The sequence below is a fragment of the Podarcis tiliguerta genome, assembly GCF_965153285.1.
Source record: "Podarcis tiliguerta genome assembly, chromosome: 6".
Taxonomy (NCBI): Eukaryota; Metazoa; Chordata; class Lepidosauria; order Squamata; family Lacertidae; genus Podarcis; species Podarcis tiliguerta.
In genome coordinates, this window is record NC_139539.1 from 70,680,374 (window position 1) to 70,703,271 (window position 22,898).

Below are 22,898 nucleotides of genomic sequence, written 5' to 3' on the forward strand. Positions count from 1 at the left end.
GAAGCACATTTCCACAACGGGCCGAGCTGCCCCTGTGGATCCTGCTGCCTGAGGCAGCCGCCTCCCTTGCCCTCCGTGGCAAGCCGAGGCTGAGGGGGACGTTCGCTTGCCCAGGCGCCGGGCTTCCGTCCACTTGCTCCGGTGCGCTCGCTGCAGCCCTGCTGCCAGCTGCCAGCAGCCGTCGGGGAAGGCGGCCGGGCTCCGGGGCTCGGTGGGGCCCGCCGGCAGAGGGCGGCGCTGCGCCTCGCCTGGGCGTGGAAGCCCTGCTGGCACGTTGTCTCCCACGCCGCGCGTTCGCGTCGCGCTCCCGCCTCCATCTCGGCTCGCTCCCTCCCGTTCTCCGCCTCCGCGCCTCGCCTGCCAGACTCGCATCCCTGCCCGGCGGCGGCACAGCGGAGGCCGAGCATGGCACCAGCAGCGGCTTCCGGGGCGCGCGGAGGAGCAGCCTCTCTGCTCACCTCCACCTTCGTGCTGAAAGGCGACGCGGCGCACAACCAGGCGATGGTGCACTGGATGGGCGAGAACAGCAGTGAGAATGGCGGCTACACGGGCCACATGACAACGTCTGGCGGGCCGGATTCGGCCCGCGGGCCTTGTGTTTGACACCTGTGCTTTACAACATACACCTTTGAGCTGCAGTGCAAGGAGGACAGGAAGCTTCTGATCTCGCCACGACAGCAGCTGTGCAGCACCACACAAATATATGTCGTATTCTCCATAGTCTAATAGGTGATTTTTGTGCTGGCCTGTGCCACTAGCGGGGACTGGTTTCACCAACTCCTAGGTGTGCCTCTGTATTTCTTAAATTTGTTTCCCATAGATGTGGATCCAGTATATCAAAAGAAAGCAAGAATGGTTCATAAAACTTATACCGTGTTTAGATGTTGCAAATGTGAAATATCCTGTGAATTGTTGGTTTTTGTAGGAGAGTGTTTAGGTTTGATTTTGTTTGTAGATGTGGGATGGTTGTTTTTTTTAAAAAAGATATTTGGTCGATATTTCTTAAATAAATAACTTGGAAGCTAATTCAGCTTGCAAACTGAAGCCAGTAGCATCAACTTTACATTTCTTAGTAAACAAGGCTATATTAATTATTCAGCAATAAACTCTACTGTGCAAACTTCACAAGCAACTATAACTACAAAATTTTCATTTATCATTTTTGTAACATTGCCTCTGTAAGTGCATGGCAACTTTTGCTACAATTATAATAAAAAATGGCTTTAAATAACAGATTCAACTTACTTGAGGTCTTCCTGCTCGCCCAATCATTTGCAAAATGTCCGTTTCACTGTATTCCTGAAACATTCCTCCAACATAATGCATTGTTGATTTTATAACTACCAGGTGAGCTGGTAAATTTACACCCATAGCAAGTGTACTTGTAGTAACTGCAAACATTTAAATGTTTTTCAAAGAATTTGGATGTTTCATAAAGCAACAGACATGAAGTACAATTCTGTAGTGTTCTGACTATTCCCAGTATACGATCCATTCATATCTCTCTCTCTCATTACACATGAACATCCAAAAACTGGTTGTTGTCACATGCTTCCTTTGAATCCCCACCCATATCGTTCCCAAAGTTCTGTGATGTCTGTGGTGCAACCACACTAGAAATACTGTGTATGTTTCTGGTCACTGCATCTCAAAAAGGGGCAACTAAAATTATCAGAGGGTTGAAATAGCTTCAGGAAGAGGAAAGGTTACAGAAGTTAAAGGTTCTTGGTTTAGAAAAGGGGTAAGTAAAGAGCGCATCAGAGAGGTGCATAAAATTATGCATGGTGTAGTAAAAGTAGTACAGATTTTTCTTAATAATAATAATAATAATAATAATAATAATTTATTTCTACCCCGCTCATCTGGCTGGGTTTCCCCAGCCACTCTGGGCAGCTTCCAAGAAAAGATTGAAAATACATTAAAACATCAGTCATTTGAAACTTCCCTAAATATTACAATTCAGGGTCACCCAAGCACAGAGTAGTGGCAGCTTAGGATGGGCAAAATGAAGGAGTTTTTAAAATTTGTTTCTGCAAGATGAGGAGATGGCCACCAACGCACATTTAAAAATGCAGATTCACCAGACTCCATGGAACTGTTCACTTTTATCAACTATTTCTCAAACTAGTATTATCTCATTATTGTTGAAATGGTCGCAAATTGGGTTTTTGCAACCCCATCCCTCTTACTGCAATATGGTTTCTACACTGTTTGTTCTCATATGCTTTGTACTCACAAAGAACTGGCAAGACTCCCATATTGAAAGTTGCTTCAATGATTTTTCTATCAGATGCCTCTATTCCAGCATGATGATAAGCTACTCCATAGGTCAAGAGATCTATAAATGAAAATTAGACCCAGAACATTACCAGAACATCTTGGGACAAATACATTAACTTTTCTGCAATTAGTATACACTGCATACCCCTCAGTCTGGCTTCTTTTACTGAATTTGCAGACTTTTGTAATCTGAAACAGAGAGAGAGTGTGTGTATCAGAATTAAAAATAAATAAAACACCATGCAAAAACCATCGATAGCAATTGAACATATTTCTTGCTTGAGTAATGATCTATACCATTATTTAAACCCTTTGAACTGAATTTTGTGAAATATCAAAACATAAAAATTATCCCTAGGAAAGTTCAAGTATCAAATGGGGGGGCAGGGAAACACTGGATTGTGGACTCAGAATTTTCTATGGCCAGAGTAACAATAACCAGCATAGCTCTGTTTATAAAACTGTCTTATGCTACTGGACTTCATCATACATGAAGAACAAACTATCCCATTCAGATATTCAGGACAGTGAAGGAGTATGATTTTTCCTCTTGTTTTTACTGCCTCATATCTCTTCTCATGCAGCGACATCTTCTTCTTTGCTTTGGGCAAGATAAAGCAACCAACCAATTTAATAATAATAAATGTCAGATCTTGTATCATTGCAATGCCAGGTCTATCACCCAGGTTTGTTTTTTTAGGTGCTGCCTAAAATACTTTATAAAACAAATATTCACACGTCTTCTGTGCCCAGATTTCGTTCCTGGATTTGGAATTGTGCTAGAAGCACAGACACATCTAGATGTACACGTGTGTCATAAACTGGGATGTCTAGAAATCTGTACTGCCCTACCTGTAGGCTGTATTTGCTTTCACACTGAAATCCAGACAGATTTCCAGTCTCAGGCTGCATAAACATTCGATGCACAAAAGTTAGGTGAAATGGGGTAAGGGAGCAAAAATGGGGTAAGGGAGCAAAAATGGTGGTTTTACAGAACACAGTTTTCTGATCAGAATAACAGCCTTCAGTTTATTGATGTGGACTTTTACAGGGCATCTATAGGACAATTTTGTGGCGACTGGGCAAAAACTGTACTTGGTATCTACATCCCTGTCATGGGTATGCCAAGAGATTCATATGGACACTGCCCTATGCAGATCATAGATGAACAATCTATTCCAGATATTCAAGGGAAAACTGCCTAGAGGAAACATCAATGGTAAGCGCATGCTTTACTGTACACATATGTACTCATATTCTCCAAACAGCCACTTGAAACACATGATAAATGAAAAGTATCCTTAGCAAAGTCACTTTTAGTGACAAATGGCATATTGGGGTAGGTTTTGTTATCTCGTCACCATAAGAGCCTATAAGCTACAAGCCTTGGGGCTACTGATTTTATAAACATATCATTATAAATTGGATAGATTTCCACAACTTTGCTACATATGTGATTGAATGCAAAGAGATAGATATTAAAAGCAAGCTTGTCTTATAAAAAGGTACCTTTGTTTCTGTTCAAGACTCATAATAAATTTTGCATCTTTTGCTAGGACAGAAGCCGCCTGCTGTACTCCTTTCCTTGTGGCACAGAACTGTAAATAAGAAAACCCATGAAAACCCATTGTTTGTACTAATAATGCTAGAATATACACGAGAACATTACAATCACAAGGGAAAGGCACAATATATACCACAAGGGTTGGCTTTTGTTCAGAATACGTTTGAATAACACTAGCTACTTTGTAGTTAAGTGTTAAGTCAAATTTGAATTCCGTTTGGTTGCTACTGGAGGGGAATCCAAGCACGATTTTGCGAAGCTTCACTGGTCGGTGTCTTTCATCTATTTTCAGACATACAGCAGGCCCCTTGCCATCTGAAAGCCATTCTGCAATCTTTAAAGAGAAAAGAGAGCATGTTAGGCTTGAAGCTGGAAAAGAATGCCTTGGGCTGAAATCCTGAACGTACTTGCTCAAGCAGAGCTGTTTAAGTCATGGAAGTTCTACTGACACAAATACTGTGTTGGTTATTCAATGTGCTCTTCTCTGTTATGAATATAATTGCCATAGAATTTTACTGTACTTTGGACCACATAATACTGACAAAGGGTTCCTGTGGATAGGGCAGACATTTCCCTCTGTGAGAGAGGGCTTCTTATACGTTATGATCAAAGGCGGGATGCTATGTACTCAGCATTGTCTAGTACTGCATTGTGCCGGGGGGGGGGTATATTTCATGAACATATCCCAGACTGATGGGAATTGTAGTCCAAAACAAGCAAAGTGTCACAGCTTCCCCATCCCTACTTTAACTGGAAATGCCAGGGATTGAAACTAAGACCAGCAGAATGCAAGGTATGTATTCTAGCATTTAGGTGTGAGCAATCAATAGATTCTGAGGGGGGAAAGCTCAACAACTTTCAGAGTGTCCTGGTTTTTACTTTTTGAAATATGGCAATCCTAGCTTATTCATGTTTGTTGTGGGTCGGTGGACAAATGACGGTGCTTATCTCATTTTGTACTGTGTGTGTATGTGTGTAGCTGAATGGGGGGAAACACCTCAGCATTTTGAATTCTAGAAATAAAATGCTATTAACTTTGCTTACATCATCTGCATTTGGGATTGTGGCAGAAACTGCCACAAACCTCATGAGAAGTACTGCGTCAGGATTCTCGAAGCCACGTGAAAGAGAAGACTGAATAGTTTTCATCCGACTGACAACAACTTCAAGAGTAGCACCACGGCTCTCATCTTTCACAATATGTACCTATTGAGTTAAACACAATTATATATGAAGTACAATGTCCTGCTTTCAATCACTTGCATTTTTAAAAACCTTGTTATTACTTTACCTCATCAATGAGGATCAATCTCACTAGTTGAACTAAAGAGTTATCTCGCCACTTTCTAGTCATGCTATCCCATTTTTCCTAGTAGAAAAACAAACAAAATAATAATAATTATTATTCATATTAATGGTGCAGTCCTCCACTATCATTCCTCCGTTAACTTTTAATGAGATTTTCTGAGAGTAGTATTTGGTGATGTATATTGCTATTCTTATGAAAAGAATGCTATTATCAATCTATTCAATGCTGAAGTAAAAGACTACTCTGGTAGGTCCTTGTTCCAAGCTAAGGACATTTTTATGTTAGAAATGGTGTAGATCAAACCCCCAAGCAGTAAATCTTTCACCGTAATCCAATAAAGTATGCAATTTAATTCTCCTTCCTAAGTTTTTAAAATGAATTATTGTTTAAATGATACTATCAGAGCACATGGAATTTGGCATAGGAATAAAGGTTTCTCACACAATGCCGCACAAAACAAACATAATACATTTTGATAAACTATAAATTAATCAAACTGCTTGATAAAACTAAAATATTTTTTTCAAGGGATTTTGAAGTTTTCCAGTCATTTCCTAGCATCAGAAACTGATGGAAAATGTTTACACACAAACAACAGCATGCATACGAAATTTTTTTTTATGTCTAGCTAAGTATCTTTATTAAAAAAAAATTCAAATGCAATTAATTGGACTGTGGAACCTACTGGTGTAGTCAAAATAATGTGTGCATGTTGTATTTCAAACAAGTCATCCATTGCCGTATCTCCTGTTAGTTCCTTACAGACGAGTCCAATGGGTCCAAATTTTTCTTTCCAGTCATCAAAACGCTGACTGCAGAGAGCTTTTATTGGAGCCACTAAAAACAATACAGAGTAGTTGGAGAATAGAAGACATGAATAAACAGGTCGCCAAACACATTGCCTACACTGATAAGATTTCTGAGTGAAACTAACTCTCCCCATCCTTCCCCCTCTTTTCCGACAAGTCAAGATCTTTATTCATTCCTGTACCTATTTGAGCTGGTCCTAGAACTAGATGAATCCACCCCCCATAGATTTTGAAAATTGCAATTTTACTTATGTAAGCAACAGCATATGGGTGAGTCATATTAATTTTATTATAAATCCAACACTTCTAAATAGCTTTCAACCTTAACTGTGTCAAGTATAGGTAGATAAAGCTCCAGGGGGCAACAAAAGCATTTATAATGTTATAGTTTCCGGGTGCCAGAGTTTGTGGATGTAAGTCTCCCATAATTCAAGATTTGACTAAACTATGCCAAACATGGAAAGCTCTCTGGGTTAACCTTATGCTACCGAGGCAAGTCAGCTTGGCAGAGCTAGTTTAATGTGGGCCATTGGAGGAACAAAGGCTGGTGATTGGCTGTCATTGACCCATCAAGGAAGCCATTAAGAAGGCATTGAGGTACTAGACAATGGGGGGGGGCCTCCAAGAGACAAGAAGGGTTTAGGATTTCAGGTTTGGATGACATAGGCTGGAGGGAAATAGTTTAACTGGGTTAGCAGTGACAAGGAGGAAGGAGTGGGGCAGAATGCGATATGGGCTGAAAGTGGCCGACTGTAACAAAGAGAGGGAGCATGGAGGATCTCTCTGTCTTTAGATCCCAGCCCGCGGTGCCCACGGGAGAGGTAAGGGATCCTCTGTATCAGTTTAATGCTGGGATTTTCCACCATCTGACTCAGGTTGTATATATCTGTAAATAAACCACATATATTAAAGACACCACAGTCTCTGCTGTACCTCAATGCCCAAAAGGAAACAAAGACCCTGGGTAAACACCTGGAACTTTTCTAGAATCTCTCACCGCTCGTGGAGATTGGGGTGGGGTATAACAATATTATTACAAACTGTTAGAATCAGTATGTTTCATTCCTTTGGATAGAGAGAAGGGTGTGATTTAAATGCAATAAATAAATAAATGAAATGGGCTTGTCTTTACTTTCTGAAGGCAGAACTACATGTTATACTGGGGAACCTGTGTTTCATAAACAGATGCAGGGCTTAAGGGTACTGGGGTAGTGTTTTGAACCTGGGCATCCAACAAAGCCTGGTACTTTACCTCCAGCATTACTGACCTCACTCTGCTGCAAACCTGGCTGAATACAATACAAGGCTGCCACCTAGACTATGGAAATTGTCAGCTATAAGGCAACTCTGATCTCAGAGTTTGGCACAGCAACTTGTCACTATGAGTAGTAGCAGCGGATTCCTACTGCATTTCCTTGCTTTTGCTCTGTCTTCCCTAGGACAGAACTGCTGGCCCAGTCCTAATTACACCTCTGCCATCATAGATTCCTGCCTTCTTAGAAACTTGGGCTGTGACCTGCCTCCAACTATGCCTGCAACGCCTTTGCCTGTTAGGACCATATCCTTGTCTTGACATCAGATGAACATTTAGGAATTCCAGTTTGGAAGGATGGCTAAAATAACAACTTCAACAACTGTCATGTAGATTAAAAAATAAACCATGTTTAGCAATGTGACAAACTTTGTTTGGACATGTGTCCATATTCATCAACAAAACGATCATGCGTAAATATCAAAATAATGCTATCATTTTTTCTTGATAATTAATAATTATTAACTTAAGCATATGGCATACTTACCATATACAACTTTAATATTTAACCAAGGCATTTGCACTTTGATTAATAACCTGATAATTGCAAGCTCAAATATCACAGTTTTTCCAGAACCGGTGGGCGCACAGATCACAAAATTTCTATCTGTGTAAAGGAGCTAAAAAAGAACAACTAATAGTAAGTAGAGCACAAAATCAGGTGCATATATTTTGACAAGTAGGTTTGGAATAATTTGCACACAATCAACTATTTATTAATGTATTGATGCACACACACTCAAATCATGAATGATATAGTCATTAGGGCATGTCATTTTATGGGGTAAAACTTAATTTTTGAAAATTTATTCAATGAGGGGTGTTTAAAATAGGTTTGGGGGTATAAGGAATTCTAATGTGCTATTATTTTTGTATTGGACAACATTTCGTGTGGTATGTCGATGTCAAAACATATAAACTGCTTTCAGAAAACAAAACAAATTTCAAATTTACCTTCTGAAAATATCAGGTAGTGCTAGATAAATAAATAATATTGCAAGTACTTGGCAATCATTTTTAATTATTTCTATACAAGTTTACACATATTTTACTTGCCTAGCAAAACTATATTACATTAATTTAACCAAGATGTCTTTTGAATTCCCAGGTCATGTTACAACTTTGGAATTTGAAAGTTGAAGAATTCAACATGCTGTAACAGCTAAGTTCAGTTTTTTTAAAGACTACCTTTTTATGCATCAAATACTTTTTACTTTACACAAGGACAAAAAAGATAAAGTGAAAGCAATAGTTTTTCCTTGCGATCTGCCGCTGAGCAATTATGAAGAATATATGGCACAGCTAGGGCCATTATGTAGCAAAGCTTGCTGTAGAGTTGCTAACACAAAACCCATTTTCAAGTCTCAGGAGGGAGCCATGCACATAGAAGATGATAGGCCTTGACAGTGGTCTATCATTAAAAATACACAGTAAGATTTGTCCTTCAGCATCAATTTCAGAACAAATCATCCTTTAATGATCTGTTTTTTCCATAAATTATATGTAGCTTAAGCAGCCACTTGTGCAAAGTTCTAATGTTATAAAGAATAAACCTATTGTCTATTTACTACTTTGTTACCAGAATAAGGCCAAAAGCTTTAAAAGGTTTGCTCTACTGTATGTCAGGGATGGGAAACCTGTATGTCAGGGATGGGAAACTACAATTCCCATCAGCCCCAGGGGCCACGGGTGATGTGGGTTGTAGTCCAACAACATATGGAAGGCAATGGATTCCCCATACCTGCTTTATAGTAACCCCATTCTAGTTAATGCTTTAGTTATCGCCTAAATTAAGAACACTGCAGAGATTTTGAAACTCCAGTTCTACATATTTTAGTTAAGTAATGTGGTCACAGCATACTCAACAAATGCCATCATTTATAATGTTCTTTTGGCACTTTGTTTTATCTTGCAGTGCAATCATACACATATTTATTCAGAAATTAACTTCCACTGTGTTTGGTGATGCTTTCTCCCAATTTAAGTGTGCACAGGATTGCAATTGTGCAATCTAACCCTATGCATATCTATCCAGACTATGTCCCACTGGGTTAAATGTGACTTACTCCCAGATAAAACTGCACAGGATTGCAGCCATGAGGGTTTATGTTATAATATTTATTTATTTGTTATTATATCAAGCCAAAGAATCCGGCAACTGAGCAAATATTCTCTTTTTTCCCTAGGATCCAAGGCAAGCAGCAAGAACAAGGCGTCCGTTGAGCCCTTAGGAAGTGGTGAGCAGTGGAGGCTGGTCCATTAGGGCCCCACAAATCTCAGCCTGCCTTTAGTAGGTCCCTACCTGCCTATTTTCCAACTTAAAATTGGTCTGGGGGTAGCATTGCCTGTGGCAGCTTCTGTCTCGGTCTCAGGGTTGCCCTCCTCAGCAGGGAGGAGAATGAGTCAAAACTAGAATTAGTTGGCTGAACTTGTCATTAGCTCTGCCTATTATTGGCCTTCCTGCCTTCTGCCATATGTGTGTCCCAGTGGGCACCAGTCACCACTGGTTGTGGGGAACGTCTGGATTGCTGAGCTACTTAGGCGTACCAGACCTCAGAGGTTAGTCTGCCAAGTTATTTTTCATAAGCCACACCAGGTGTAGAAAAGTTCAAGGTATGGCTGCCGCAAAGGACAAATGGGGAAGGGACATTCTAGGTGAACACCGAACTGTTTCTTTGCCTGCAAGCAAAGGAAGATTTATCCACTGTAGTTGAAGCCATGGCTATAATGTTCCATTGCAGTCACAAACAGAAGTTGGAGTCATATGGTGTGTCAGGTGATTTTATAGGCGGATAACTTTCCCCAAGTTACGGTACTTTTGGATCCAGTCCTCTGGTTGGAACCAGATCCCTGCCCTGCCCTAGTAGTCTGCCATACTTGATGGCAAGCTCCATTAATCTTGGCGGGTCACAGGAACTACTTTTATGAAATCAGCAGTGGGTATTTCCTTATGCATGGCCGTAAGTGTAAAAATAATTATGAAACCTGCATAGTTAAAACTAATCCATACTTACATCATCCAGAGCCTTGGATTGAATGTAATTAAAATAAGGGAATTCTTTGAAAATATTTCTAAACTGGGCAGCTTAAAGTCATATTAAGGAGTCAAACAATTTAGTTAGGAATGGATACATCTTTCACAATGAAGTACTTTATACAGACTTAAATAAAACTTCCCACTTTTAAACATTTGTTTGGAAAATGATTAAATGGAGGAATAGCAGTTCTACATAGAAAATTTCTAACAAGGTTGGAGCTGGGGAGAAATGTAAAAAAAAAATCAAAGAAAAAACGATATGGGGTGGAATGAAATAAAAATTAAAACATATGCAAAATATTGATTTACTAATCAACCCTAAGCATCATTCATTATTGGGAAAATCCAAATAATGGTTGTGCTATGATGGTTGTGCTACTGGAGCCTGCTATGGTAGCATTATGCAGCTGGCCCACTAAACTGCATACTCATACTCTAGTTGCTTAAGAAAATGTGAATATGTTAATTGTTCATTCAATGGACCATGGCCATTACTACAATCATAAGTTTCCTCAATTATATTTCTTTTTTTACCTTTACCTTTACAGAGTCCCCCAGCCACATGATTACTTTCTAGATTCTTAAAGCATATTTAAAAACATTATAGTTTACATAATATACAGCCAAGAAGTTACTTTTACATAATTGTAGTGCATAAAAGGATACGGATTTCAGTCACAGGTCTCAAAATTAAGTCTTCTTCTGTAGTTCCTAGTGAATAAAACTTTATTTTTATCATCATCCATTAACAATATTAATAAAAAACGCAAATAAAAATGCTGATGATAGAATATAATTTCATTAGTCTGGTTTCCTCCAAATATTTTTGACTACAATTCCCCCACCCCCACCCCCAAAAGCAAGCCCAGCATCAGCCCCAGCCAGGTTGGCAAAGGTTGCATAACACTGATCCTGCAGGTAGAGACACCAATTGAGGTGTCTGAAGCCAGGGTAGAAGGCTGCAATCTTCCAAAGCTTTATCTAGGAAAGCAAATAGCCAGTATCTTTTTGAGGACTGCAGACAAAAATTCTCGACTGCCCTTCTTTACAACAGTGTTTCTGTATATCTTTCAATACAGCAAATGTATCCACAAAATAATGACTTAGAGCAGTGGTTCCCAATTGATGGTCCGCACATACCCATCAACTGTCCCAAGACTTCCCATTTGGGGAGGGGGGACATGCTCTCATGCAAGAGCATGGCACCCAAAAATGCATGAGATCACAGCTGGACATTGTCTTGTGCGAGATTGCAGTGCTCAAAAACACATGTTGTGGTGCCCAAAAACACATGGGGAGTGCCCATTTGTGTGCCTAGTCCTGGGACTCTGATCACTTGCCATGCTAAGTTCTGTGCCCATCTGTCTCTTCAAAAGGAAGGTGCAGGGGCATGTTGCTTGCTGGACCCATGTCCTAGCTTGCAAGAGCCATGTATGTGTACCTCCTTTACATCTGCTAAATCCTGTAACCTGTGCCTTGCCTTTAAAGACTTTGGCACAAACTGCACTGAGAGTTCAAGTCTCTTGTCTAGCAATGAGGGCCGGGGCAATAAGGTTTGGCACATCAGAGATGGGGAATCTATGGCCCTCTAGACATGTTTGGATTCCAGATCCCATCAGCCCTAGCCAACATGGTCAGTCATAGAATCATAGATCTTACCGTTGGAAGGAACCCCAAGATTCATCTAGTCCAACCCCCTGCAATGCAGGAATTTCAGCTAAAGTATCCATGACAGATGGCCATCAGAGATGATGGGAACTGTAGTTCAACTTCATCTGGAGGACACCATGTTGACTACCACTGCTCTTTGGAAGTGCAGACTTATATCTTGCCCTCATTTACCTTCAAATTACCTATAGGCCCTTCTTTCCAATGTGGGAAGAAAGAAGAAGGATTGCTTGTGACATGTTGAAGAAATTTTTCACTGTAGTATATGCAGATGAAATTTGATGTGGAGGAGCAGAAGAGGAAGATGTGAAAGAACAATGCATAGCTTTCTTTTCATCAGTTCCCATGGCTGACCTCAGAAATAGCAGAGCACTAAGCTCTTTGAGACATGCATTTAATCCACCACATTATAATTACTTCTGTCTTATCTGGCTTAGGTGTTCCTTTCTGTGATTCACATCTCTTTTTTTCTAATTTGCTTCTGACCTTCTATATGAATATGACTATGTTCCTTACTTTATATTACTCAAGCATATTGTTGTGTATTTCTTGACTCCATCTACAGTTTTGTTCATGCAATAACTATGAATAATGTATATTCATGAAGCCAGTGTTGTAAATACCTTTGTAGCGAAAAATTACAGAGAAAATGTGTAATTTACCTTCCATCCTAAAAGTCTTTGAAACAGAAGGAAATGACTGTGCTTTTTCAATTCCATTTCCATAAGCAGAAAAAATATCATTTACACTAAGCAGATTAAAATCTGAATCTTGAGTTAACTGCGTATTATTTTTCCATAGGTCTCCTTTCCTCATTTCTTTGTTGTTGGTAATTTTACAATACGTGTCCATTTCTCCCTTGGCATTGGTACTCTCAGTGTTGCCTGGATTTACATATTTATAATTGGTTGGTTTAAATAAGCTGTAATAAATTCAAAGGGATATTTTCATATAATATACACATTTACAACCTACTTACATAGCAATTACATACTACAGCTTACATTGCTTTGTTTCCAATACCTGCTGAAAACCAAACCTGTTATTAGTTACTTGAAACAGGCTCGCACAATTTTTGACCCACCAAGCTTCCCCACACCCATTCTTGCAGTCTCTGGCAGGCAACCGAAACAAGGAGTTAATTCAGCCTTGGGCTGGTCATTTATACAGGGCTGGCGGGCCATGTTTCCTTTAGTGCCTATCAAGCTGTGCAGCATGGACCAAGATCTCCAGGATAAATTCACTGTTGATTTGGAAGTGAAATAGCTGAGTACAGATAAAAGAAACAATGACATTGAAAGAGGAAAGACTTGCGGTGGCTTTGGACTTTACACTTCTAACATAACATCCAAAGTGGGACATTTTGCATCTCTGCCACAGTGAGATGTATCAGCCATACAGGAAAGATATGTGTCTTTCCATTTTATACGTTGCTCTGAAAATGTTGTACATCTGTTTTTCCTGCTTGAGCATAACATCAAAACCACTTACATTTGATGCCAAGAACATGCAGTGGCTTTGCCTGCATATTTCAATGTATGTCACATACTGTGAGTGGTATACAGTATGCCAGGATACCTAGCAAAGCACCTTCACTCATACTGACCTAGACGACCCATATGTTCACTTGATGAGGCCCCAGATGACCATGACATCATGGAAACAGGCCTTGCCCACAGTGGCACCATCCTTCTGGAACCCAGTCCCCATTCAGGAAGCATCAAATGTGGTATGTTTTTAAAACCCATTTATTTATTCAGGATTTCTCTGGTTGTTGAAAACATTTTTTTTTCCAGATTGTGCTGATCGGTATTGTGATTTAGCATTTTACTATGTATCTGAGAAATAGGGAACACCAGGCCCAGGTGACAAAGACCTTCAGCCTTCACAACTATCCCCAGGTCCCATCCATCCATGGCCCTATTTTGAACCCTGTGTCTTTGCCTTGCTGGAATGTGTACTTGAGCTCTGATGATGCTCTTGCTCGTCTGGATGGAGGGTCAAGAGAAGCATGCGAGTGTGTGCAGATACTAGCCAACTGCACAAAAGTAAGATGTGCATTCGTACGTCTGCCTACCTTTGCCTCTGGCCACACCCACCGCTGGCATGTGGCCCTTAGAAGATTGCCTAGAAAGGAAAGCATCCCTCAGGCTAAAAAAAAGCTCCTCTGATGTATCTCTTAGATTTTTGCTGTGATTTTATGACTTTACCTCTTCTTGCAAACTGCATAGAGTTGTTTTATGTTAAGCGGCATTTTAATTGTATGTATAAATAAATATAAAAATAAACATCTGGACAGGAATAATTCAAGAAGAATGGAAAAATAGCCAGGGTGCAACAATCTTTCCCTTTCAAAGAGCTGCTTACTTGTAGTTCATTGCTTGTTAGTTCTCACTTTCAATATTTGTGGTAATAGTCATTAATTAAAGAAAACCCACTGGATTCTACACATCCAAAAAGAGGAGCAACATATCTGAAATGGGCTGAGAATCAGCATTCATTGTCACCTAGATAGCTTTCAAGTAGACTCAAAATATCTTAGAGTTAACTGAACTTTCAGGACGCATTTCTGAAAAGTACAGTTCTAGTCTGCTGCAACAAACTGGCAAAGAGTGAAGTCCAGTCCTATTAAAGCAATGATTATCCTGAGATTGATTCTTAAAGGAGTTGGATTACATGCATGCCCTGTGACAGCTTAAAGTATAAAAATAAACTAGTATATCTGTGAGCTGCCAAGGACCATGTCTTTGTATGGAATTTTAAGAGTGTGTTTGGTAGTACATCAGCTGCCTCTTAACTAAAGTAATAAACTAAATCCTGTGTTTAAATCCTTGTAAAAAAGGGTTGTGCCTAGAGCAAATCTAATTACTGTATTAAAACACTGCCGAAAGGAACTATCCCAGTTTTCTCACATTCAAAAGAATATTAACACAATTGCCTGGAGCCCTATTAAGTACTTTCATTTCAAAGATCAAAAACTGAGTCTTTGACAAATGTATCTAAAATAATATGGTTCTGATATTTGATGAATTATTATAATTGGCTTTAAAAAGCCTACCTTTTCCTGAATGTTGAGCAGGCACTTTCATCACCATCTTCTTCTGGAAAATTAATTAATAGTTTATTTTTTTAAAGGTTTTCTACAAGACAGTTAACAAGCTCTGTTTTCATATTAATCAAGGTCATAGGGGAACAATGGGACTAATTCCAGACTATTGGCCTGAAAACAACTTGCCTGCCTCCACTAACTGAACTCCTATAGGCTTTGCCTGTTAGAATTCATAGCAAAGTAATCATGTAGACCATTTAGGATTTTATCCCTTAGTAATGCTCTTAAAAGAGGGCAAGTCATTTGCTCTGTGCAAGCTACTTGCAAAAGGAAAAGAAATGTAGAATACGATGGCTACCAAGAAGTTGATTCAACAAAACATGCATAAAAGAAAATAAATTTCATGTCATTATTCTCAATGTTTTGTTGTGCTTTCTCAGCTTGACAATCCTTAAAATCCCTCATTTATTATGGTTATGCACAGGGCCGGAGATTTGGCCTATACTTATATTGGTGGTTTTTAAAATAAAAAATTCTGATCTGTTCTAGAGTCACCCTGTGTTTTCTCTCTGTTTGTCATCAGCTCCAGAGCTACTCGGTATAAAATTGAATTGTGTTCCCTCATTCACTATAATGGAGAAGCTTTTCCTCCTTTTGACCAAAGTGTATCGCATGTAGAGATACAGAATCCCCTTCAAAGTGGATTAAACTTGCCAAATTGCGTCCAAATATGTCCAGGAGATTTTTGTGAGGGGAAGTAAAAGTGATTCACTTTAATCCATAATTCCTTTGGGTGGAGGCTATCTGCTCCTTACCTTAAAGTAATTTAAGAGGTGACTGAGCGAAATGCATTCTTGCTTCTATATTGTTTTAAAAATGGCACCTTCACGTTGACCTAAGCGCTCTGTGGTAATTCTTGTTTTCTCCAATAAGCCATGGGCCTATTGCCTACAATACTGCTTGTAGGGTTGCAAAGAGCTCTGAACTTTTTTGTTGTAGGAGAAAAACAGATTAAAAAAAATACTTAAATGAAATTTTAATTTCTTTTCTTCTTCTTTTTAATCCTCCATTGCTGCGCCTAACCAAAAGCAACCCCATAGTACTTCAGTGTTCTGTAGATAGCATTTTGGATAGCTTCTTTTCTGGAGCAAATGACAACCTGAGAGGGAAGTATTTTCATCCTATGTTGAATAGCAACGTGGGGTTAGTAAGCCATTATGATGCACCCAGCACTATGGCTGTTATTTTTTTTAAAGAAAAAATGTGTGAAATACAGTCATGCATTTTCACATATAGTCTACTTCGCCCATGATTCAACATACTTCAGTAAAAGTAGGCATTGCCCCCCCCCCATTAAAGTGAGTAATTGAATATTACCGTATATTTCTGTGTATAAGACAATGGTTTTTTGCTTTAAAAAAAAAGTTCAAAAATTGGGGTGGGGGGGGCGTGATCTTATACATGGATGTTGAATGCATAGAGGTCCAGGCTCTGGCTCTTGAAATATGCCATCCTAATTTTGGTAACCTTAACTATTTTAAGTGGGACGCGGGTGGTGCTGTGGGTAAAACCTCAGTGCCTAGGACTTGCCGATCGCATGGTCGGCGGTTCGAATCCCCGCGGCGGGGTGCGCTCCCGTCGTTCGGTCCCAGCGCCTGCCAACCTAGCAGTTCGAAAGCACCCCCGGGTGCAAGTAGATAAATAGGGACCGCTTACCAGCGGGAAGGTAAGCGGCGTTCCGTGTGCTGCACTGGCTCTCCAGATGCAGCTTGTCACGCTGGCCACGTGACCCTGAAGTGTCTGCGGACAGCGCTGGCTCCCGGCCTATAGAGTGAGATGAGCGCACAACCCTAGAGTCTGGCAAGATTGGCCCGTACGGGCAGGGGTACCTTTACCTTTACCTATTTTAAAATATTGATTTTGTGTTCAAAAAAATAGAAGTCGTCTGATACATGGGGGTGTCTTATACACGGAAAAATACAGCAGTTTTTAAATTCCATACTTCCTCTTATTATTAACTAATCGCAAAACATTCTACCTTTTTGGCTATTCCCTCCCAGTTCCATTTGTAGCTGCTGAGTAGGTGGAATTTCAAACGCAGACGGAACAGGTGCAAGATACCAGTCTTTTGGCTCTTCATTTTCTAGATATCTGTTTCCAACATATTAACATGAAGCGAAAAAACATTAAGTGTTTCCAACCAAATTAATGACAAACTGCAGGAGAACATATTGACTGTTGTGTCACTTCTAAATTATCCCTTTTAACATTACACTTGGGGCGGGGGGGACGTGTTATATTTTAAATATAAGACTTCTGTTAACCCTCCTCAGTTTAATGAGAATTTGGTATGCTTTGGGACACAACCAAAGCAGATAGCCAATGTTTCCTCTCCTCCGACAGAAGTCAGTAAAACGGGGAGAGAGAGACAATTATTTTTAGATTCTCGTTCCCCACTGAACCCCAAAATCTGCTCTGGATAGGGCTGCCATTTCAAAGGCAGAATTGACGTGCGGTGGGAATTTTGGGGTGTCCTGCTTTTTACTTTTTGAAATATGGCAACCCTAGCTCTGGAGGCTAGAGCCGATTTGGGTGGGGTTGTAGGGAACAGAAGAAATAAGCAAAGCTGCACCCCTTTTCCCTATTTTGCTCCTGGATGCCTTCAGTCAGCAAAGGGAAAACATCTGATATCACCTTAGGGCTCCTAATAAGCTGAGATGTCCTGCTGCTATGTTATCTTGCACAACTAACTTACGTTATCATAATCATTTGCTACAGAAACTTTTTTGAAAAAAACATAGCAACAAACCAAAACAAAACAAATGCAAGATAATTAAATAAATTGTTATTGTAAAATATTCTAGGGGCCTACCTGCCACTATTCTTTGGAATATAGAGATAGGTAGCTCCTTGAATATTTTACAATAACAATTTATTTAATTATCTTGCATTTGTTTTGTTTTGTTATTCTTTGAAATATAGAAGACTGAGAGAATTAGGAAAGGAGAAGCTTATTTATTATGGTTTGTTGAAAATAAAAACCTTTAGTAAAGGCGAAAGATTGATACAATCTGAAGAGAGACCAGAGTTAATAGAAAAAATATGAACTGCAGCAATATAAGAACAAGACAAAAATCAAGGAGTTAGGAAACCACTATGATCAAATTTATAAATTTGGAAATAACGGGAATTATTTTTATATTAATTGGAATTTGTATAATTTTAAAATGTGTTTTTTGGGGGGGGGGTATTGGGTTGTTGTTTTTATTTTGATTATATATTTTGTGGTCTTATATTTTGATTTTGTTCTGTGAACCGCCCTGAGACCTCTGGGTATAGGGTGGTATATGAGTAATAATAATAATAATAATAATAATAATAATATTGGCAAAACTGTGACAATATTGGGTAAATATTTGAAAATTAATAAAAAATATTATTATTTTAAAAACAAAAAACCTTTATCTCATTTTACAGAAAACATATTAGAGCCAGAAAACATTCCCTCGACTTCTACCACTGCCAAATCACAGGAACAACTTGTGGGAGACTGCTGCAAGAAACTTACATTTGCTTTGTACCTGGTCCTTCAAAAAACAAATTATCCAAAGAAAAGGCAGGTTCTGTCATTGTATTAAGACGAGAAGTGAATTCTCAGAAAAGCTGCAAAAGACATTGACAACTATAATTATTTCTAAATAATGACAAAGGAATACCAGCTTTTTCATGATCTAGGTGTCTCCCCTGCCAGGTAAGTATACCAGCTTTTTCAATCTGATAAGGATATTGTTATTTTTATAACATTGTATTCATTATTATTATATTATATTCTTTAGAACTCCCACCCGAGGAAGCCTTAAATTCAAAGATCCCCCGTGTCATTTTTTCACCTCAGAGCAAAATCAGAACAGAGTGGCAGGCAGCCATTTTGAAATTCCATATATTTTGCCAACTGACTAGGTAGACACCTTTGCACAAGTGTGTCTGTGTGTGTGTGTGTGTGTGTGTGTGTGTACATGCATACATTATACACACACACACATATATATCTCTTGCTTGGCAAAACAGCCCTTTCCTTGGCTGAAGAAGACAATGTCCTTGTGGGACATGCAACTCCCATCCATCCAAAGTGGATTTACGAGCTCTAAAGGAAGGACTGCTTAAAGCAGCACCCCATGAATTAAAATGGCCGTTTTGTACCATGGCCTATGTCTGTAGGCTGTGTCCGGCTCCGTATATTTGGCCAAGCGGAGCGCCTAGGCTACAACCTTCCCTTCTCACCCCAAGCGGGGAATGTTAAAATCAAATGTTCCCTCAGGTTGTTTCCTTAAGTCTCTACTAGCAGCCTGAAATAGTGAAAGCTGAGGAGAACAGGCCAGCCACTCCAAATCACAGTTTGTCCTCCAACAACATGGACACCACCGGCTGTCTTATTACTAGAGGGAAGAGGGAACAAAGATTATCTCTTTTCAAGGAGCTTTTATCAGCAGTCAAAGGCAAAGAAAAGAGGGAATGCCGTCATAAAAGAAGAGGGAAATTAAGTTCCTTAGCCAAGGCTGTTCTTTCCCTTATTAGATAAACAAAGGGAAAGGAGGCAAAATATGTAGGGTTGCCGTATCTCCAAACGTGGAATAAAAAATTTCACTCTTAAGTTGTTGAGTGGTATTTTTTTCTTTTTTAAGGGAATCAAAGTTGTTGAGCTTTTTTTCTCTTTAGTAAAATCTACAAGAATTTTTGAGTTTTGGAGCTTGGGAGGGGCATTTTCGATTTAAACCCCATTTCGCCCCTGAAAAATAATGCAGGGTGCAATTTCTGGAGGCGAATTGACACTATTTCGAGCACTTTGTCAATTAACCGTTTAGCAGGAGAGCTAGGAGTATTTTACTAGCTGGAAGAATACCATTTGTCTGGTGCGGCAGGATTTGAAGAGCAAATGTGGGTCATATGAAAAGGCACTTCTAACGTGCCCAGGATAGTGGAATACAGAATTATACACTTGGTGATTGAAACAGACTTGGCCCCAAATGTGCTCCTTCACGCTCGCTCCCTTAGAGTTGCTTTTAACTGTGTGTCCCCGTTTCAATCTTTTTAAGCATGTGTGATATCAACGCCTCTCAACAACAGCTTTGTCCCACCCCCACCCCGAAAAATATGGCAACCAGTGTCCCACGCAGAGTTTAAGTCAGAAATGTACTCCATTCTTCTTGATATATATGGTGTTCCATTGAGCTAGAAGCAAAGTACCTTCAAATCAGTCTGCAGTTGTTTCACATAGCAGCAGGCTATTTTGAATTTATTGTTATATCTACCTAGTTTTGCGTGGCGTGTTGGATACTCCATGAAGATGCATAGCTGTCAACCCAACTGTGTGTGCATGCACTTAGATTTATTAAGCCAAATATCTTACAGTTACCACTCGCACCTGGACAGAAAAGCTGCTGAGCTTTTTTTAAAGCAAAATCGCAAAAAAGCCATTTTGGGGTTGTTATTTTTTTTTGGGGGGGGGGGAGTCAGCAAAAACTATTTTACTGATTTCTGCCCAGACACTGCTGTCTACTGCAGTATTCCATATTGACTGCAGTATTCCATATCCATGTCTGGGAAATATGGGACATATGGCAACCCTAGAAAGTGTTCCTGATGACGAGGAGTTGTTCAGGATGCCAGAGTACAAAAAAAACCCTGAACTATTTTGAAATCTGTTACATTTTTATATTTTATGAACTCTACAGCTAATAAAACTTTATAAACTTACTCTTTTATAAAACAAAACACAAAAGCAAAATAAAGTTATGATGTATATAAATTCTCTGGACACAATCCTGTCAGAGTTAAGCACCTTTAAGCCATTGATCTCATGGTGAGAGTGAAGCATGAGTTTAAAAAGTCTCGGCTGAAATCCATGGGATGTAAAAGTGCTTAACTTTGACTGGATCGTGTCCACTGTAGTTTCAGACAGCAGTTGCCTTTTTTCTTTTTCTTTTTCTGCCTTCAGAAAGGGTGCTCTCCAATTCTTTTGGCCTCAGGCAAGTTTCCATCTTCGTCTGCAACATCTGCTTTTAGCTGACCAGACTTTAAAGATTAAAACGACCATACAAACTGTTCAGGTTTTTTTAGAGCTCTTTTTTTTCCTCCCTCAGAGTCTCTTCCCAAGATGTCATCTCCCTCAACACACGGAAATCACATAAAATATATAGCAAAGCAGCCTCTCAACAGCTCTGAGACAGTTTAATTTTTGATTTCCCCCAAGCCTAACATCTGATCAGCCATATGTTTTGAGTCTTTTTGACTCACAGAGATCACATAACAAGCCATAAACCTGTATGTTCAGGAGCAATGTTACCAGAAAAATCACGAACACCAGACAGTCATGGGTCAATGGTCCATGCAACAATAGGAGGAGACATGTCCCATCCGAGTACAAATTTGTTAAAAGCCTGAGAAGTTCTGAAGAAGTTTCCCACTGAGTAAAGAAACACAGGCTATTTTCAACACCAAAAAAAACGGATTGAGTTATAATAACAACAAAATAAATGAGAAAGAGGACCAATAACAGGATCATTTCCTTCTCGTGCAGATAATTACTAGGTAGCAGTTATTGTTATGGTGTCATATGAACAAATGATGACATTGTCTATTTTCAGAACAAGAGCTGATAACAAACATCTTGGAAAAAACATGTACTCTCTCCCACCCTTGAAATTCTCTGCCTCTATTCCCCTCATCTGTGGGAGACCCTTGTCTTGGGTTGCCATATTTCAAAAAGTAAAAACCAAAACACCCCAAAAGTTGTTCAGCTTTTTTTTAGAAAGACCCCAAAATGTTGTTGACCTTTTTTTAAACAAAAACGCCAAAAAGCATGATTTTTCGATTCACTTGTCTAAGATCCAGGACAAAGCGCCACCTTTCAGAAGTTTCCCCCAGACGTCAATTCTGCCTTTGAAATCCGGGCAATTTCTGGGAAAATCAGCCCTAAGCTAAGTGTTACACATAACTGTTTCGAAATAGTTGGGTGTTTTTCCTCCCTGCATGTTTATAATGGGCGATTGTTGGTATGCTGAGATTTTTCTTAGGGAACGTATGGCAGCCCTACTTAAAAGTTTAAAGAGTTATTTCGTGTAGCCAATATGTCCAAATTGCAATATGACCTCGGGTATAAGCAAACTCCCCCCACCCTATCAAAAATTGCTGGCAAGGGAGAAGGGAGTAACTATTTGCACTCTGTGGCTATGGGAGAACACCTGCAAACTAGGAGAATCCCTTGCCTGTTTTTTTCCTTCTCCAGTGCAGTGTTGCTACCTGAATAGCTTTTCTCCAGTTTGTCTTCTTCTGAACGCTCAGGCCCTGTTTTGTTTTGGGATTTTTTAATGACCCATTTGTTGGTGAGAACTTCAGTACATAACACCATTCTTCCAAGTTTCTTTTAAAATAAAAAACAGCAACTCAAGTCAAGGAGAAAAAAATTAAAAATTTAGTTCCCTGCATTTTCCCCCAGCTCCTACAAGAAATAAAATGCAAGCAATACAGTTCATTTGCTTGGGTGAAACAGGGAGTGATCTTCTCCCTGTTTCCATTTTTAAAAAAAGATGTTTACTGACCTTATTACCCGGCCTTTGATCGCTGTGTCCTGCAAACACTTATGCACTTGAATAAGCTTACGCATGCAAATAGTTCTCCTGAAGTTAGTCAAGTGCATAAGCGTTTGCCAAATTGGGCCCTAAGAGAACTAAATACAGGTCCCTCTGGACCCCACCAATACTGTTTGTATGTCAGCCAGAGGGAATCTCCCAGGAGTGATGCAACATTCTCCTCTCCAGAGGCTGAGCATACATTTTATGCAGCACTGCACTAACTCATGCCCGCTTAGGAA

General features: G+C 39.6%; 1 protein-coding gene across 5 annotated transcripts in view; it reads right to left on the reverse strand.

Moving 5' to 3' along the window:
* HFM1 (helicase for meiosis 1) overlaps positions 1–20,181 on the reverse strand; it is a 51,473-nt gene extending 31,292 nt beyond the window's left edge. The window contains exons 1-16 of one of the 5 annotated variants that reach the window (XM_083444808.1): positions 19,929–20,181; positions 18,597–18,691; positions 17,067–17,179; positions 15,038–15,080; positions 12,642–12,901; positions 10,978–11,022; positions 10,289–10,359; positions 7,762–7,894; positions 5,839–5,990; positions 5,136–5,213; positions 4,889–5,050; positions 3,978–4,178; positions 3,790–3,878; positions 2,426–2,469; positions 2,237–2,338; positions 1,246–1,391 (exon numbers count right to left, since the gene is read on the reverse strand). In XM_083444808.1, coding sequence (XP_083300934.1) covers positions 1,246–1,391; positions 2,237–2,338; positions 2,426–2,469; positions 3,790–3,878; positions 3,978–4,178; positions 4,889–5,050; positions 5,136–5,213; positions 5,839–5,990; positions 7,762–7,894; positions 10,289–10,359; positions 10,978–11,022; positions 12,642–12,901; positions 15,038–15,080; positions 17,067–17,179; positions 18,597–18,658 — 1,701 coding nt within the window. In that variant the 5' untranslated portion in view covers positions 18,659–18,691; positions 19,929–20,181. Of the gene's footprint in view, positions 1–1,245; positions 1,392–2,236; positions 2,339–2,425; positions 2,470–3,789; positions 3,879–3,977; positions 4,179–4,888; positions 5,051–5,135; positions 5,214–5,838; positions 5,991–7,761; positions 7,895–10,288; positions 10,360–10,977; positions 11,023–12,641; positions 12,902–15,037; positions 15,081–17,066; positions 17,180–18,596; positions 18,692–18,918; positions 19,198–19,228; positions 19,649–19,928 lie in introns of those variants that run through there. The other 4 variants (XM_083444806.1, XM_083444807.1, XM_083444809.1 and 1 more) reach the window with 4 other exon arrangements.
* Positions 20,182–22,898: the final 2,717 nt, after the last annotated feature.